General features: G+C 43.0%; 1 protein-coding gene across 11 annotated transcripts in view; it reads right to left on the bottom strand.

Annotated features, from left to right (window-relative positions):
• SOX6 (SRY-box transcription factor 6) overlaps nt 1-18,413 on the bottom strand; it is a 425,495-nt gene that overhangs the window by 84,510 nt on the left and 322,572 nt on the right. For all 11 annotated transcript variants that reach the window (XM_069964997.1, XM_069964998.1, XM_069964999.1 and 8 more), the window contains one exon: nt 14,382-14,502. In XM_069964997.1, the coding sequence (XP_069821098.1) occupies nt 14,382-14,502 (121 nt within the window). The remainder of the gene's footprint in view (nt 1-14,381; nt 14,503-18,413) is intronic.

Here is an 18,413-nt window from a genome sequence, read left to right as displayed (position 1 = left end):
AGGCGGACATTTAACACTGTAATTAGGAGAACAGTGCGGCCGTTCCGGGCAGAGGAAGATTACGCCAAAGGTTTGTGTTGGACGAGCCACCGCCAAGGTCATTATCTTTACTGCACAACGTCCACTCTGGAGGAGTTTAATACGCTCGTAAAGGGAGAAATATGGGATTTTAATTGAATACGCCCGGACGGCCTCAGAGTTGTCGCGGCTTTTATTGTGAGCGCGGCACAGACGCTCAGCCATTTCCAGTCATCATTGTTTCACAACAACAAATGATACAAAGTGATCTGTGTAAAACAGACAACGCTGATTATGACACGTTACAAGAAGCCGAGAGAATAATAGATGCAAATTACCGGCACGTTCTATTCAAGTGTGGTAAAACGTCGCAACACGAGAAGGTGGAGGGGAGCGGCAGCACCGTGCTTAAATCTATTATTAATTAAATGTACTGCTAATGTATTATTATATCAATTATTAATGCAGCGCTTTGTTGGGCTTCAATTATGTTCTGTATGTATAGATAACGCACCGCAATAGTCTCTACCAATAAGGTACTCACCGAATACCACAGGTCACTGAGGAACACCTGAATCAGACTTGGCGGACAACAGCAGTGGCTGACAGCCAGCAGAGAAAGGGGCAGTGTTGATAATACTATGTAGTCACATCGTATTACAGTACTGGAGCGTTATAAGAGGAACAGCTAATCTAATTCACACCTTATTACAGTACAGCAGTGATATAAGAGGAGAGGCTGATATCTTATTACAGTACAGCAGTGATATAAGAGGAGAGGCTGATATCTTATTACAGTACAGCAGTGATATAAGAGGAGAGGCTGATATCTTATTACAGTACAGCAGTGATATAAGAGGAGAGGCTGATATCTTATTATAGTACAGCAGTGATATAAGAGGAGAGGCTGATATCTTATTACAGTACAGCAGTGATATAAGAGGAGAGGCTGATATCTTATTATAGTACAGCAGTGATATAAGAGGAGAGGCTGATATCTTATTACAGTACAGCAGTGATATAAGAGGAGAGGCTGATATCTTATTACAGTACAGCAGTGATATAAGAGGAGAGGCTGATATCTTATTACAGTACAGCAGTGATATAAGAGGAGAGGCTGATATCTTATTACAGTACAGCAGTGATATAAGAGGAGAGGCTGATATCTTATAGTACAGCAGTGATATAAGAGGAGAGGCTGATATCTTATTACAGTACAGCAGTGATATAAGAGGAGAGGCTGATATCTTATTATAGTACAGCAGTGATATAAGAGGAGAGGCTGATATCTTATTACAGTACAGCAGTGATATAAGAAGAGGGGCTGATACCTTATTACAGTACAGCAGTGATATAAGAGAGGCTGATATCTTATTACAGTACAGCAGTGATATAAGAGGAGAGGCTGATATCATCTTATTACAGTACAGCAGTGATATAAGAGGAGAGGCTGATATCTTATTACAGTACAGCAGTGATATAAGAGGAGAGGCTGATATCTTATTACAGTACAGCAGTGATATAAGAGGAGAGGCTGATATCTTATTACAGTACAGCAGTGATATAAGAGGAGAGACTGATATCTTATTACAGTTCAGCAGTGATATAAGAGGAGAGGCTGATATCTTATTATAGTACAGCAGTGATATAAGAGGAGAGGCTGATATCTTATTACAGTACAGCAGTGATATAAGAGGGGAGGCTGATACCATCTTATTACAGTACAGCAGTGATATAAGAGGAGAGGCTGATATCTTATTACAGTACAGCAGTGATATAAGAGGAGGGGGTGATACCTTATTACAGTACAGCAGTGATATAAGAGGAGAGGCTGATATCTTATTACAGTACAGCAGTGATATAAGAGGAGAGGCTGATATCTTATTACAGTACAGCAGTGATATAAGAGGAGAGGCTGATATCTTATTACAGTACAGCTGTAATATAAGAGGAGAGGCTGATACCATCTTATTACAGTACAGCAGTGATATAAGAGGAGAGGCTGATATCTTATTACAGTACAGCAGTGATATTAGAGGAGAGGCTGATATCTTATTACAGTACAGCAGTGATATAAGAGGAGAGGCTGATATCTTATTACAGTACAGCAGTGATATAAGAGGAGAGGCTGATATCATCTTATTACAGTACAGCAGTGATATAAGAGGAGAGGCTGATACCATCTTATTACAGTACAGCAGTGATATAAGAGGAGAGGCTGATACCATCTTATTACAGTACAGCAGTGATATAAGAGGAGAGGCTGATATCTTATTACAGTACAGCAGTGATATAAGAGGGGAGGCTGATATCACCTTATTACAGTACAGCAGTGATATAAGAGGAGAGGCTGATATCTTATTACAGTACAGCAGTGATATAAGAGGAGAGGCTGATATCTTATTACAGTACAGCAGTAATATAAGAGGAGAGGCTGATATCTTATTACAGTACAGCAGTGATATAAGAGGAGAGGCTGATATCTTATTACAGTACAGCAGTGATATAAGAGGAGAGGCCGATATCTTATTACAGTACAGCAGTGATATAAGAGGAGAGGCTGATATCTTATTACAGTAGAACAGTGATATAAGAGGAGAGGCTGATACCATCTTATTACAGTACAGCAGTGATATAAGAGGAGAGGCTGATATCTTATTACAGTACAGCAGTGATATAAGAGGAGAGGCTGATATCTTATTACAGTACAGCAGTGATATAAGAGGAGAGGCTGATACCATCTTATTACAGTAAAGCAGTGATATAAAAAGGAGAGGCTGATATCTTATTATAGTACAGCAGTGATATAAGAGGAGAGGCTGATATCTTATTACAGTACAGCTGTGATATAAGAGGAGAGGCTGATACCATCTTATTACAGTACAGCAGTGATATAAGAGGAGAGGCTGATATCTTATTACAGTACAGCAGTGATATAAGAGGAGAGGCTGATACCATCTTATTACAGTACAGCAGTGATATAAGAGGAGAGGCTGATATCTTATTACAGTACAGCAGTGATATAAGAGGAGAGGCTGATATCTTATTACAGTACAGCAGTGATATAAGAGGAGAGGCTGATATTCCCTTATTACAGTACAGCAGTGATATAAGAGGAGAGGCTGATATCATCTTATTACAGTACAGCAGTGATATAGGGAGAGGCTGATATCTTATTACAGTACAGCAGTGATATAAGAGGAGAGGCTGATACCATCTTATTACAGTACAGCAGTGATATAAGAGGAGAGGCTGATACCATCTTATTACAGTACAGCAATGATATAAGAGGAGAGGCTGATATCTTATTACAGTACAGCAGTGATATAAGAGGAGAGGCTGATATCTTATTACAATACAACAGTGATATAAGAGGAGAGGCTGATATCTTATTACAGTACAGCAGTGATAAGAGGAGAGGCTGATATCTTATTACAGTACAGCAGTAATATAAGAGGAGAGGCTGATATCATCTCATTACAGTACAGCAGTGATATAAGAGGAGAGGCTGATATCTTATTACAGTACAGCAGTGATATAAGAGGAGAGGCTGATACCTTATTACAGTACAGCAGTGATATAAGAGGAGAGGCTGATATCTTATTACAGTACAGCAGTGATATAAGAGGAGAGGCTGATATCTTATTACAGTACAGCAGTGATATAAGAGGAGAGGCTGATATCTTATTACAGTACAGCAGTGATATAAGAGGAGAGGCTGATATCATCTTATTACAGTACAGCAGTGATATAAGAGGAGAGGCTGATATCATCTTATTACAGTACAGCAGTGATATAAGAGGAGAGGCTGATATCATCTTATTACAGTACAGCAGTGATATAAGAGGAGAGGCTGATATCTTATTACAGTACAGCAGTGATATAAGAGGAGAGGCTGATATCTTATTACAGTACAGCAGTGATAGAGGAGAGGCTGATATCTTATTACAGTACAGAAGTGATATACGAGGAGAGGCTCATATCTTATTACAGTACAGCAGTGATATAAGAGGAGAGGCTGATATCTTATTACAGTACAGCAGTGATATAAGAGGAGAGGCTCATATCTTATTACAGTACAGCAGTGATAGAGGAGAGGCTCATATCTTATTACAGTACAGCAGTGATATAAGAGGAGAGGCTGATATCACCTTATTACAGAACAGCAGTGATATAAGAGGAGAGGCTGATATCTTATTACAGTACAGCAGTGATATAAGAGGAGAGGCTGATATCTTATTACAGTACAGCAGTGATATAAGAGGAGAGGCTGATATCTTATTACAGTACAGCAGTGATATAAGAGGAGAGGCTGATATCTTATTACAGTACAGCAGTGATATAAGAGGAGAGGCTGATATCTTATTACAGTACAGCAGTGATATAAGAGGGGAGGCTGATATATTACAGTACAGCAGTGATATAAGAGGAGAGGCTGATATCACCTTATTACAGTACAGCAGTGATATAAGAGGAGAGGCTGATATCTTATTACAGTACAGCAGTGATATAAGAGGGGAGGCTGATATCTTATTACAGTACAGCAGTGATATAAGAGGAGAGGCTGATATCTTATTACAGTACAGCAGTGATATAAGAGGAGAGGCTGATATCTTATTACAGTACAGCAGTGATATAAGAGGAGAGGCTGATATCTTATTACAGTACAGCAGTGATATAAGAGGAGAGGCTGATATCTTATTACAGTACAGCAGTGATATAAGAGGAGAGGCTGATATCTTATTACAGTACAGCAGTGATATAAGAGGAGAGGCTGATATCTTATTACAGTACAGCAGTTATATAAGAGGAGAGGCTGATATCTTATTACAGTACAGCAGTGATATAAGAGGAGAGGCTGATACCTTATTACAGTACAGCAGTGATATAAGAGGAGAGCCTGATATCTTATAAAAGTACAGCAGTGATATAAGAGGAGAGGCTGATATCTTATTACAGTACAGCAGTGATTTAAGAGGACAGGCTGATATCTTATTACAGTACAGCAGTGATATAAGAGGACAGGCTGATACCATCTTATTACAGTACAGCAGTGATATAAGAGGAGAGGCTGATATCTTATTACAGTACAGCAATGATATAAGAGGGGAGGCTGATATCTTATTACAGTACAGCAGTGATATAAGAGGAGAGGCTGATATCATCTTATTACAGTACAGCAGTGATATAAGAGGAGAGGCTGATATCTTATTACAGTACAGCAGTGATATAAGAGGAGAGGCTGATATCATCTTATTACAGTACAGCAGTGATATAAGAGGAGAGGCTGATATCATCTTATTACAGTACAGCAGTGATATAAGAGGAGAGGCTGATATCTTATTACAGTACAGCAGTGATATAAGAGGAGAGGCTGATATCTTATTACAGTACAGCAGTGATAGAGGAGAGGCTGATATCTTATTACAGTACAGAAGTGATATACGAGGAGAGGCTCATATCTTATTACAGTACAGCAGTGATATAAGAGGAGAGGCTGATATCTTATTACAGTACAGCAGTGATATAAGAGGAGAGGCTCATATCTTATTACAGTACAGCAGTGATAGAGGAGAGGCTCATATCTTATTACAGTACAGCAGTGATATAAGAGGAGAGGCTGATATCACCTTATTACAGAACAGCAGTGATATAAGAGGAGAGGCTGATATCACCTTATTACAGTACAGCAGTGATATAAGAGGAGAGGCTGATATCTTATTACAGTACAGCAGTGATATAAGAGGAGAGGCTGATATCTTATTACAGTACAGCAGTGATATAAGAGGAGAGGCTGATATCTTATTACAGTACAGCAGTGATATAAGAGGAGAGGCTGATATCTTATTACAGTACAGCAGTGATATAAGAGGGGAGGCTGATATATTACAGTACAGCAGTGATATAAGAGGAGAGGCTGATATCACCTTATTACAGTACAGCAGTGATATAACAGGAGAGGCTGATATCTTATTACAGTACAGCAGTGATATAAGAGGGGAGGCTGATATCTTATTACAGTACAGCAGTGATATAAGAGGAGAGGCTGATATCTTATTACAGTACAGCAGTGATATAAGAGGAGAGGCTGATATCTTATTACAGTACAGCAGTGATATAAGAGGAGAGGCTGATATCTTATTACAGTACAGCAGTGATATAAGAGGAGAGGCTGATATCTTATTACAGTACAGCAGTGATATAAGAGGAGAGGCTGATATCTTATTACAGTACAGCAGTGATATAAGAGGAGAGGCTGATATCTTATTACAGTACAGCAGTGATATAAGAGGAGAGGCTGATATCTTATTACAGTACAGCAGTTATATAAGAGGAGAGGCTGATATCTTATTACAGTACAGCAGTGATATAAGAGGAGAGGCTGATACCTTATTACAGTACAGCAGTGATATAAGAGGAGAGCCTGATATCTTATAAAAGTACAGCAGTGATATAAGAGGAGAGGCTGATATCTTATTACAGTACAGCAGTGATATAAGAGGAGGGGCTGATATCTTATTACAGTACAGCAGTGATATAAGAGGAGAGGCTGATATCTTATTACAGTACAGCAGTTATATAAGAGGATGATATCTTATTACAGTACAGCAGTGATATAAGAAGAGGCTGATAACTTATTACAGTACAGTAGTGATATGAAGAGAGGCTGATATCCCCTTATTACAGTACAGCAGTGATATAAGAGGAGGGAGCGGCTGATACCAGAGAGTAATAGATTGTATATACCTGTTGTACAGTCACCTCCCCCCCCCAGCCTGATATGGCTGATACTAGAGAGTAATAGATTGTATATACCTGTCCTACACCCCCCCCCCAGCCTGACATGGCTGATACCAGAGAGTAATAGATTGTATATACCTGTCCTACAGTCACCTCACCCCCAGCCTGACATGGCTGATACCAGAGAGTAATAGATTGTATATACCTGTCCTACAGTCAGTTGGTTCTTAGGGGGTTACTAGGGTAGGTAATGGGTCCAGCGTGGTAATATGAGTTAATGAACTATGATTAAAATGGCCCCAGGAGGGTAAGAAATGGGTCCAGCAATGTGATATAGAGACGTTGTATGTTTAAGATGGCCGCCAGAGGGCAGACATGGGGAGGGAATGTAGCTGGGGGCTTTGTGTGGGAACACATGGATTAGCTATGCGGAGGGAATACCTGGGGGAGGTATAAGGTGACCAGAGGGGCGGAGCTTATAGGTATAAAAGGGGCCAGGTAAGGCTGGTCAGACACAAAAGTTTTCCAGATTCCACCCACCCAGTGTGGAAATCACGATCCTTCATCCAGGGATACGGCGGTAGGGCTAGGGGCCCCTTTGGCAGGGACGGTTCTGCTAGGCGGCAGCCCACTGTCAAGGGGGAGGGCATGTCTAGGTGGACACCCCTCAGAATGTACTTTTAAGTTAGAACTCACTGTCTAGTTTCTGTATGAAGGGTCGTGATTTGTGTCGGGCCTCCCCGGTTTTACCCTCACAGTTCATAAAGCGCAGCTTATGCTGCTGAATTTTCTGCCAAGAATGTTGTCTGTGCTTTATTGGGCTTTGTATTGAAAGGTGGGTCATTCCGGGAGTGGGGTTAGCAGATTCACCCCTTAATACAGGTATACTTTATGTGTATGATGGCCAGGTGTGAGTGTGTAGCTCGCCAATGATTTCTAGATCACTCAGGGTGGCATTCTATCATCATTGTCTCGCTGCATGAGACAAGGGCCATTGTAAGTGTTGGGCTTCTCCCGGCCATATCCAGAGATCACTGGGGGTCTGAACAGTCCCCCTGAACGATTGCCATTTCTCTGCAACCTGTATAAACCTTTTTCTAACAGGGATACTTAAAGATGCAACAGTGAGCACCAAAACTGTGCCTAAAGCTAAAATGTAGAGTGTTCTAGTAAATCTAAGCCGTTGTGTTTTAACCCCCATGCCCTTCTTGTAGGCTTAAGGCCCTATTCCACCAACAGATCTAACAACAGATTATCTGCCAAAGATTTGAAGCCAAACCCAGGAGTGGATTTGAAAAGAGGAGAAATCAGTCTTTCATTTGTGACCTGTTCTCTGTTTATAGTCCGTTCCTGGGTTTGGCTTCAAATCTTTGGCAGATAATCTGTCGTCAGATCTGTTGGTGGAATAGGGCCTTTAGTTACAATGTGTCCATTACAGGCCACGGGCAGATAATTCTTCTGAGTGGTGGCAGTGAAAGGGTTAGGATTGGAGAGTGAGCGGCTGCGGAGATTCTTGGCAGGGGATCAGCTGACATGTTACAGCAGTTTTTCCTCACATTGGTCTTAGGACTTCAGATGCTTTGGTGAACAAGTTATTCCTGTGATTTCTACAAAACAGAACACGTGTCACAACAAGAGCCCCCCTCCAAACTGCTATTCCTTCTGATGTCCGCTACGCTGAGAAGGAAGCCAATGGAGCGACAAGATACAGACAACAAGAGTCACCCAGTCCTGAGCTGCATCCTAATGCATCATTCTTAACACAACTTCCACAAAAAGGAAAAAAAACTCTTGACGAGCCATAGTGTAATCTGCAGGCATCTTACAGGAGAGTGTTCTCACATCATCTGCAGGAATCTACAAGGAAGCATTGTCGCATCATCTATACGAATCTACAAGGAAGCATTGTCGCATCATCTATACGAATCTACAAGGAAGCATTGTCGCATCATCTATACGAATCTACAAGGAAGCATTGTCGCATCATCTATACGAATCTACAAGGATGCATTGTCGCATCATCTATACGAATCTTCAAGGAAGCATTGTCGCATCATCTATACGAATCTTCAAGAAAGCATTGTCGCATCATCTATACGAATCTTCAAGAAAGCATTGTCGCATCATCTATACAAATCTACATGGATGCATTGTCGCATCATCTATACGAATCAACAAGGATGCATTGTCGCATCATCTATACCAATCTACAAGGATGCATTGTCGCATCGTCTGCAGAAATCTACAAGGATGCATTGTCGCATCATCTATACGAATCTACAAGGATGCATTGTCGCATCATCTATACGAATCTTCAAGGAAGCATTGTCGCATCATCTATACGAATCTTCAAGAAAGCATTGTCGCATCATCTATACGAATCTTCAAGAAAGCATTGTCGCATCATCTATATAAATCTACATGGATGCATTGTCGCATCATCTATACGAATCAACAAGGATGCATTGTCGCATCATCTATACCAATCTACAAGGATGCATTGTCGCATCGTCTGCAGAAATCTACAAGGATGCATTGTCGCATCATCTATACGAATCTTCAAGGAAGCATTGTCGCATCATCTATACGAATCTTCAAGAAAGCATTGTCGCATCATCTATACGAATCTTCAAGAAAGCATTGTCGCATCATCTATATGAATCTTCAAGAAAGCATTGTCGCATCATCTATACGAATCTACAAGGATGCATTGTCGCATCATCTATACCAATCTACAAGGATGCATTGTCGCATTGTCTGCAGAAATCTACAAGGAACCATTGTCGCATCATCTATACGAATCTACAAGGATGCATTGTCGCATCGTCTGCGGAAATCTACAAGGAACCATTGTGTGCAGGGATCTAAAAAGAAGCATTGTGGCATCGCCTGCAGGGATCTACGAGGAAGCATTATCGCATCATCTGCAGGAATCTACAAGGAAGCATTGTCACATCATCTGCAGCAATCTACAAGAGGCATTGTTGCATCGTCTGCAGGCAACTTTGATGAAGCATTGTCGCATCGTTTGCAGGAATCTATGAGGAAGCATTGTCGCATCATCTGCAGAAATCTATGAGGACACATTGTTGCATTGTCTGCAGGAATCTACAAGATAGCATTGCCGCATCGTCTGCAGGAATTTATGAGGAACCATTGTCACATCGTCTGCAGGAATCTACAAGGAAGCATTGTCTGCAGGGATGTACGAGGAAGCATTGTTGCATTGACTGCAGGAATCTATGAGAATGCATTGTCCCATTGTCTGCCGGAATCTACAAGGAAGCATTGTTGCATCGTCTGCAGGAATCTATGAGGAAGCATTGTTGCATTGACTGCAGGAATCTATGAGAATGCATTGTCCCATTGTCTGCCGGAATCTATGAGGAAGCATTGTTGCATTGTCTGCAGGAATCTATGAGGAAGCATTGTTGCATCGACTGCAGGAATTTATGAGAATACATTGTTGCATCATCTGCAGGGATCTACGAGGAAGGATTGTCGCATCGTCTGCAGGGATCTACGTGGAAGCATTGTCGCATCGTCTGCAGGAATCTACGAGAACGCATTGTCTGCAGGAATCTACGTCGAAGAATTGTCGCATCGCCTGCAAGAATCTACAAGGAAACATTATCAATTAGTTTGCAGGGATCTATGAGAAGCTGCAGAATTTTCTGAATATTTTCTGAATATGTTTGTATTTATTTGGGTTGGTATTGTGGTGGGTTGTGATATTTTGGGAGTGGAGTTAGCAGGTTTACCCCTAAAAAACTGGAGGAATCTTCACAGTGAAGTATCATCTGAAGAAATCTTAACAGGAAAGTGTTGTTGCATCATCTTAAGAAACCTTCACAGGGAAGTGTCGTTGGAACATCTGTAGAACTCTTCAAGATGATGTATTCATCTTCAGGAGACGTCACAAGGATGTGTTTTTTCGCATGAACTGCAGAAATCTTCACAGGGCTGTTTTGCATCATCTGAAGATAACTTCATGGGGAAGTGTTGTCACACTATAGGAATTTTCATTGGGAAGTGTTGCATCATCTGCAAAAATCTTTAAGCTATTTTGTCGCATTACCTGCAGGAATCTTGCCATGGAAGTGTTGTGGCAGCATCTGCAAGAATATTCAAGGTGTATTGCTGCAATACCTGCCAGAATATTTATCGTGCATTTTTGTCACATTATTCAGGAGTAAACATCGAACAAACCATTCAGCAGCATCTGCTCTCCCATCAGGTGAATAGATCAGTCGTAGTGTCAGGACAGAGTTGCAGCATAAGTTCCCTATCCTGACCGCCTGCAGAGAGCAGACAGAGGAGGGGAAGCAAACATGTCGGGCCCTCTGAGTGACTGCAGGATTGCTCATCTGATCCCAAGGATTATAAACAGCAATAGTTAATGTGGCTGAGCAGATTCTAAGGATAATCAGTGGATTCCAACAAGTTCACTAGATCCCATGGAAAGGAATTGTGAGGAAATTCCATAGATAATGAGATCAGGAGAAGAAAGGATCTCATGATAAAAAGAATAGAGCTTAGTAGATCCATCAGAATATGAGTAGAGGTAACTGGGTCTTATGGATCAAAAGTAGAAAGCAGTGGATCCCCATAGAAACTGGGTGGAAGTCAGAAAATCCAATGGTTAACAAAAAGCAACAAAGCAGTCATGGCAGCATGGGTATGTTCTGGTCTGAGCCCTATGTCATGTGGAGGTCTTGAGTCCAGCCATTTTAACCAACAAATAAATGTACAGAGTAGTCAGGGCATTAGCGAAGAAAGCTCCGTCAACTACTGATACTGATTATCATACATGCTGGCCGTGTATTAACGGACAGGAGAAGAGTATTTGGGAGAGCAGCTTTCCCCAGGACAGGTGACACTGTTCACAATGATCCCCGGACGTTGTGCTCATGTCTCATCCTCTCCTCCATACTGCACATGGAGATCTGGGAATTCCTAAGTGTTTTATACCTTTCGTCATTGACATCTGCACCCGGGTCACAGACATTCGCTCTCCTCCCGCTGACTTGTCAGTCTAGGACTCTTGCAGAAAGCTGTCACTACAGATAAGCCGCCCGCTCGCACCTTCCAGGTCATATGTAACCGAAAACTTGAATTGGAAATGGTGGAAACCCAAGTTGTGAATGTCACGCCGCGGATCGGAAGCAAAGTTTTCTGTTTCTAATTTGTTAATTAAATTTCACTGCATTTTTATTATTTCTTGACGCTCATTAAGGGTGAGAAATTCTGCACAAAAAACGATTAATCGCTGTTTAGTAAAAGGTACGAAGACGAGAATGCGAGGAGCTCGGGGAAAGTTCTGGGGTGGACAAATGCAAATGAACAGCGGCAGAAGAATGTCGGGAGCAGCTGATAGCAGCATCTGCGGCCCAGGAACAGCTAATAATCAATTTTCCACAAATTCAGCTCCTATTACAAGGTTCCTCCTCACTGCACTGCTCCTTGGCCTGGCGCTGACCACACAATCGCCTCATGCTGCCATATATATAGATAGATAGATATTTTATCAAGACCACAATTTTGTTGACAACATTTTTCTAACCCACTATACATTAGACGTAGTGGTATTTGCCACCTCCATACAAGACCACTTATCAATGCAATTTTGGATGGTCTTCTCAACGAGGTTTTTGTATCTGGGTTCAAAAAACAAGATACAGTTCAGAGAAACATCCCTGCTGGTCTATGGCACAACCTTTCTGAGCTGAGATAGTGCACCCTTTCTGGTCAGTGCTCACTGTCTGAGATACAACTTTACTATTCTAAGCTACACCTGTTATGGTTCATTTTTTCATATTCAGATACAACCACCCTGGCCTAAGATACAATCTTGCTGCAGGAAACTCTTCCTGCTCTAAGATACACAAATTCTGGCCTAAAATACTATAATCTGTAGCTCCTACCCTGAGACACAGCCTTCATGAACTGAGACATAACCTATATGCCTGGGGTTATACCCTTCCTGGGCTGGGATACATGCTTCCTAGTCTAAGATACGTCCTTTCTGGTCTAAGATACAACCCTCCTGTCCTGAGACACATGCTTCCTAGTCTGAGATACAACACTCCTGTCCTGAGATACATGCTTCCTAGTCTGAGATACAACCCTCCTGTCCTGAGGCACATGCTTCCTAGTCTGAGATACAACACTCCTGTCCGGAGACACATGCTTCCTAGTCTGAGATACAACCCTCCTGTCCTGAGACACATGCTTCCTAGTCTGAGATACAACCCTCCTGTCCTGAGATACATGCTTCCAAGTCTGAGATACAACCCTCCTGTCCGGAGACACATGCTTCCTAGTCTGAGATATAACCCTCCTGTCCTGAGACACATGCTTCCTAGTCTGAGATACAACCCTTCTGTCCCGAGACACATGCTTCCTAGTCTGAGATACAACCCTCCTGTCCTGAGACACATGCTTCCTAGTCTGAGATACAACACTCCTGTCCTGAGACACATGCTTCCTAGTCTGAGATACAACCCTTCTGTCCTGAGACACATGCTTCCTAGTCTGAGATACAACCCTTCTGTCCTGAGACACATGCTTCCTAGTCTGAGATATAACCCTCCTGTCCTGAGGCACATGCTTCCTAGTCTGAGATACAACCCTCCTGTCCTGAGACACATGCTTCCTAGTCTGAGATAGAACACTCCTGTCCTGAGACACATGCTTCCTAGTCTGAGATACAACCCTCCTGTCCTGAGATACATGCTTCCTAGTCTGAGATACAACCCTCCTGTCCTGAGACACATGCTTCCTAGTCTGAGATACAACCCTCCTGTCCTGAGACACATGCTTCCTAGTCTGAGATACAACCCTCCTGTCCTGAGACACATGCTTCCTAGTCTGAGATACAACACTCCTGTCCTGACACACATGCTTCCTAGTCTGAGATACAACCCTCCTGTCCTGAGACACATGCTTCCTAGTCTGAGATACAACCCTCCTGTCCTGAGACACATGCTTCCTAGTCTGAGATACAACCCTCCTGTCCTGAGACACATGCTTCCTAGTCTGAGATACAACACTCCTGTCCTGAGACACATGCTTCCTAGTCTGAGATACAACACTCCTGTCCTGAGATACATGCTTCCTAGTCTGAGATAGAACACTCCTGTCCTGAGACACATGCTTCCTAGTCTGAGATACAACACTCCTGTCCTGAGACACATGCTTCCTAGTCTGAGATACAACCCTCCTGTCCTGAGACACATGCTTCCTAGTCTGAGATACAACCCTCCTGTCCTGAGACACATGCTTCCTAGTCTGAGATATAACCCTCCTGTCCTAAGGCACATGCTTCCTAGTCTGAGATATAACCCTCCTGTCCTGAGACACATGCTTCCTAGTCTGAGATATAACCCTCCTGTCCTAAGGCACATGCTTCCTAGTCTGAGATAGAACACTCCTGTCCTGAGATACATGCTTCCTAGTCTGAGATAGAACACTCCTGTCCTGAGACACATGCTTCCTAGTCTGAGATATAACCCTCCTGTCCTAAGGCACATGCTTCCTAGTCTGAGATACAACACTCCTGTCCTGAGATACATGCTTCCTAGTCTGAGATACACAGGTTGCGTTCTTGCTTTGTCACCCACCTGGTTTGTAGGTTAGTCCTGGGGGGAAGAGGAATCCCTGTTGAGCTGCAGCTGCTGCTGCCAACGTCCGCTGGTCGTGTGAGAAGATGGGGATCATGAGAGGAGGCATGTGACCCTGGACCTGCTGAACACAAGACTCTGATCAGACAATGTACAAATCCATCCTGGCAGATGCTTCTTCACACATCACACAACCTGCGCACACTTCCACATTTACCCATAACTGGCCACAGACATTGCGCTCCAGGCCTGGGAGCCATGGCTGATGTTCTGCAGTGCAGGATTTGGGCCTGGCCTCTTCTCACACGTAATTTATCAGGGTTTATGTCTGGAAACAGACGTAAACCATGCAATAATAATCTACACCGGCTCCAGAGCAGGTGTAGATTTTTGTGCAACAGGCGCAGGGCTGGCTGGCTTTCCTATGAGTACGCCAGTGTTAATAAATCTAAGCGTTCGGCCATTACAGCAGTATCACAGCGCAGCACCACAAACATATAACTAAGACATGTTTAGAAAGATAAAACAACTCCCATCATGCCCTGAACAAAAAGATGCACTGTCTCTGAGGAAAGAAGTTATACCTCCCAAAAGGAGTTTTAAATTTTACTGCCTATCTTAATCAATGTTATCATTTGAAATATACAAATGTGTTTCTGGATGAACGTCTCGGGCAGCGCTGGCAATTGGGATTCTTACCTTTTTTACAGCTATTTTCATTCTGACCAACCAGTGGCTCTCCAGCTGTTGCATGACTACATCTCCCATCATGCACTGACCAACCAGTGGCTCTCCAGCTGCTGCATGACTACATCTCCCATCATGCACTGACCAACCAGTGGCTCTCCAGCTGCTGCATGACTACATCTCCCATCATGCACTGACCAACCAGTGGCTCTCCAGCTGTTGCATGACTACATCTCCCATCATGCACTGACCAACCAGTGGCTCTCCAGCTGTTGCATGACTACATCTCCCATCATGCACTGACCAACCAGTGGCTCTCCAGCTGTTTAATGACTACATCTCCCATCATGCACTGACCAACCAGTGGCTCTCCAGCTGTTGCATGACTACATCTCCCATCATGCACTGACCAACCAGTGGCTCTCCAGCTGTTGCATGACTACATCTCCCATCATGCACTGACCAACCAGTGGCTCTCCAGCTGTTGCATGACTACATCTCCCATCATGCACTGACCAACCAGTGGCTCTCCAGCTGTTGCATGACTACATCTCCCATCATGCACTGACCAACCAGTGGCTCTCCGGCTGTTGCATGACTACATCTCCCACCATGCACTGACCAACCAGTGGCTCTCCAGCTGTTTAATGACTACATCTCCCATCATGCACTGACCAACCAGTGGCTCTCCAGCTGTTGCATGACTACATCTCCCACCATGCACTGACCAACCAGTGGCTCTCCAGCTGTTTAATGACTACATCTCCCATCATGCACTGACCAACCAGTGGCTCTCCAGCTGTTTAATGACTACATCTCCCATCATGCACTGACCAACCAGTGGCTCTCTATTACAGCAGCGAGATAATTGGGTGCCGCTTTCTGAGAACTGTAAGCTACTCTCCCTGTTCCTTTCTATAAGGAACCTCTGGTCACTTCCGTCAAGTGACTCGCTGTGAACGCCGCCGCTGTTATTTCACATAAAGAAACAAACATAAATTAGTGGAGGTTTTTATGGCGCACACTCGGCGCTGCCCCCTCCCCCGCCCTCTGTCAGGATAACACGTTACGTTGTTTGGATTTTTTTTTTTTACCTGTCTTGTGTTTTTATTAAGAACCATAAGAAATGACTAAAGCGTCGCATTATACAAAACATTTTATATTCCAAAGCATCAAACTAGAATATTAAAAACTCAGATGCCGCAAGATTTACAGTAAAACTGCGGCATCATTGCATGAAATAAAACTAATGTCCTCCATTAGCAGCTCCTGCCTCTCGCTCGCGCTTTATGACTTGATGCGATACAATATTTGCCAGAAATGACTGAACGGCGAATGTCAAGAATCCCGACACTTCAGAAAGAATAAAAGCAAAGAGAGACAAACGCCGGCTGTCTGAGCTGGCAGCCATTTTATTATTGTGTGTAAACTTAATGAAGACGTGCAACATTGTTACCTAGTGCGCGGCGCTGAGGATAGGACGAGGCAATGGAATTAACTCAGCTCCGGTAACAACCCAATAAACAGCTCAAAATAAAAAGCATGGCTATGATTCCCTGCCGTTAGTGGCTGACAAAGAAACCCTGCCTCCCGCAGACGCTAATATAATAAAGTGACATAACGGGAGGAAAAAAGGAGTGAGAAATATCTGCGACTGCCGCGGTGGTGGAGGGGCTGTATACGTTATCATGTAAATATCAGAACAACACTGTAAGCCACATAACGCATCAACCACAACTCCCAACATTGTAGATGATTCTAGAGAACTGTATTTAATACAAATATGGCCGGAAGAAAATGTGAATTTATTTCATAACACAGCGACCACTAGATGGCAGCAGCTTACTGCACTTCATGGCTCATCCTTCCAAAGAGAATTGTGTTCAAAGTTAAAGGAATCTGAAGAAAAACTGAACATATTTCATGTCACAGTGACCACTAGATGGCAGCAGCTTACATCAGCTCATTCGGAAGAGATCCTGGTTCAGACGAAGGCAGCCCATCGATCAGTGGATCAGCACAGACCAGTGATGATGACAAATATTTCTTCTAAATTAACCGATCTTCAGTAGTTACATAAAAGTGGCGCCAACTTGTAGACATGCCCACAGATCAGACGAAGATCAGAAACTAATGATATAACCTACTGCTCGCACATAGAAATGAGCTGATTAACTGAACTGATCTGCCTGATCCTCCAACCAACACAGTGAGAAAACTGATCTGCCTTATTCTCCAGCCATAGAACTCAATGGAGAACTGATCTGCCTGATCCTCTAGCTATAAAACACAATGAGAGAACTGTTCTGCCTGATCCTCTAGCTATAAAACACAATGAGAGAACTGATCTGCCTGATCCTCTAGCTATAAAACACAATGAGAGAACTGATCTGCCTGATCCTCTAGCTATAAAACACAATGAGAGAACTGATCTGCCTGATCCTCTAGCTATAAAACACAATGAGAGAACTGATCTGCCTGATCCTCTAGCTATAAAACACAATGAGAGAACTGATCTGCCTGATCCTCTAGCTATAAAACACAATGAGAGAACTGTTCTGCCTGATCCTCCAGCCATAGAATACAATGGGAGAAATCATGTGCCTGATCCTCCAGCCATAGAACACAATGACATAAATGATCTGCCTGATCCTCCAGCCATAGAACACAATGACATAAATGATCTGCCTGATCCTCCAGCCATAGTATACAAAAGGAGCACTGATCTGAAGATGGATGGAGTGGGGACAGTTTCTGGAGCCGCCAGCGCTGAACACAGCACATTAACCCTGTCAGGTGTTTGTTGTGACGCACAGTATGCCAGGTTGTAGCGATATCACAGGGGTCAAGTGTTACATTTCCAGAAACAATCTTGTGAGCGGTAATTCTTCCCCCTGGGCTGTGTACACAATATGTCAGTGTAATGTCTTCATGTGAGGAGAACCTGAGCAGTGGCCGTGAACCCGAGTCACGTTTCTCTTCACCACCTCTGGTTTCTGACACTGCAGTTTATAATTTCTGCTCCAGGGAAAATAATCCATTCCTGAGGCGTGGGTCAGAGCGGTCAGCTACCTGTGAGGATGGCAGGTGGCCCTATAAGCTGACATCTGTATCCTCCGGATCATTATAGTGGAGAAACAATGGGGTCAGTGTATACGACGGCGCCCCCTTTACATTGTCCATCGCAGTGACCTGTCACGTCTATTGTCTGCAGCCAGTATTGCCCACCGTTTCTAAAGGAACTTTATAATGTGACATAGAAATATGTTGGTTTCTGACTTTGATATAATGGTAATAGCGGAACTGGGCGCAGAAGGAACATAAGAGTCCAATAGAGGAGAGTGA

This window comes from Dendropsophus ebraccatus, chromosome 4, assembly GCF_027789765.1.
Source record: "Dendropsophus ebraccatus isolate aDenEbr1 chromosome 4, aDenEbr1.pat, whole genome shotgun sequence".
NCBI classification, from domain to species: domain Eukaryota; kingdom Metazoa; phylum Chordata; class Amphibia; order Anura; family Hylidae; genus Dendropsophus; species Dendropsophus ebraccatus.
The sequence above is the reverse complement of the archived record's forward strand: the minus strand, read 5'-3'. Positions and strand labels throughout refer to the sequence as shown.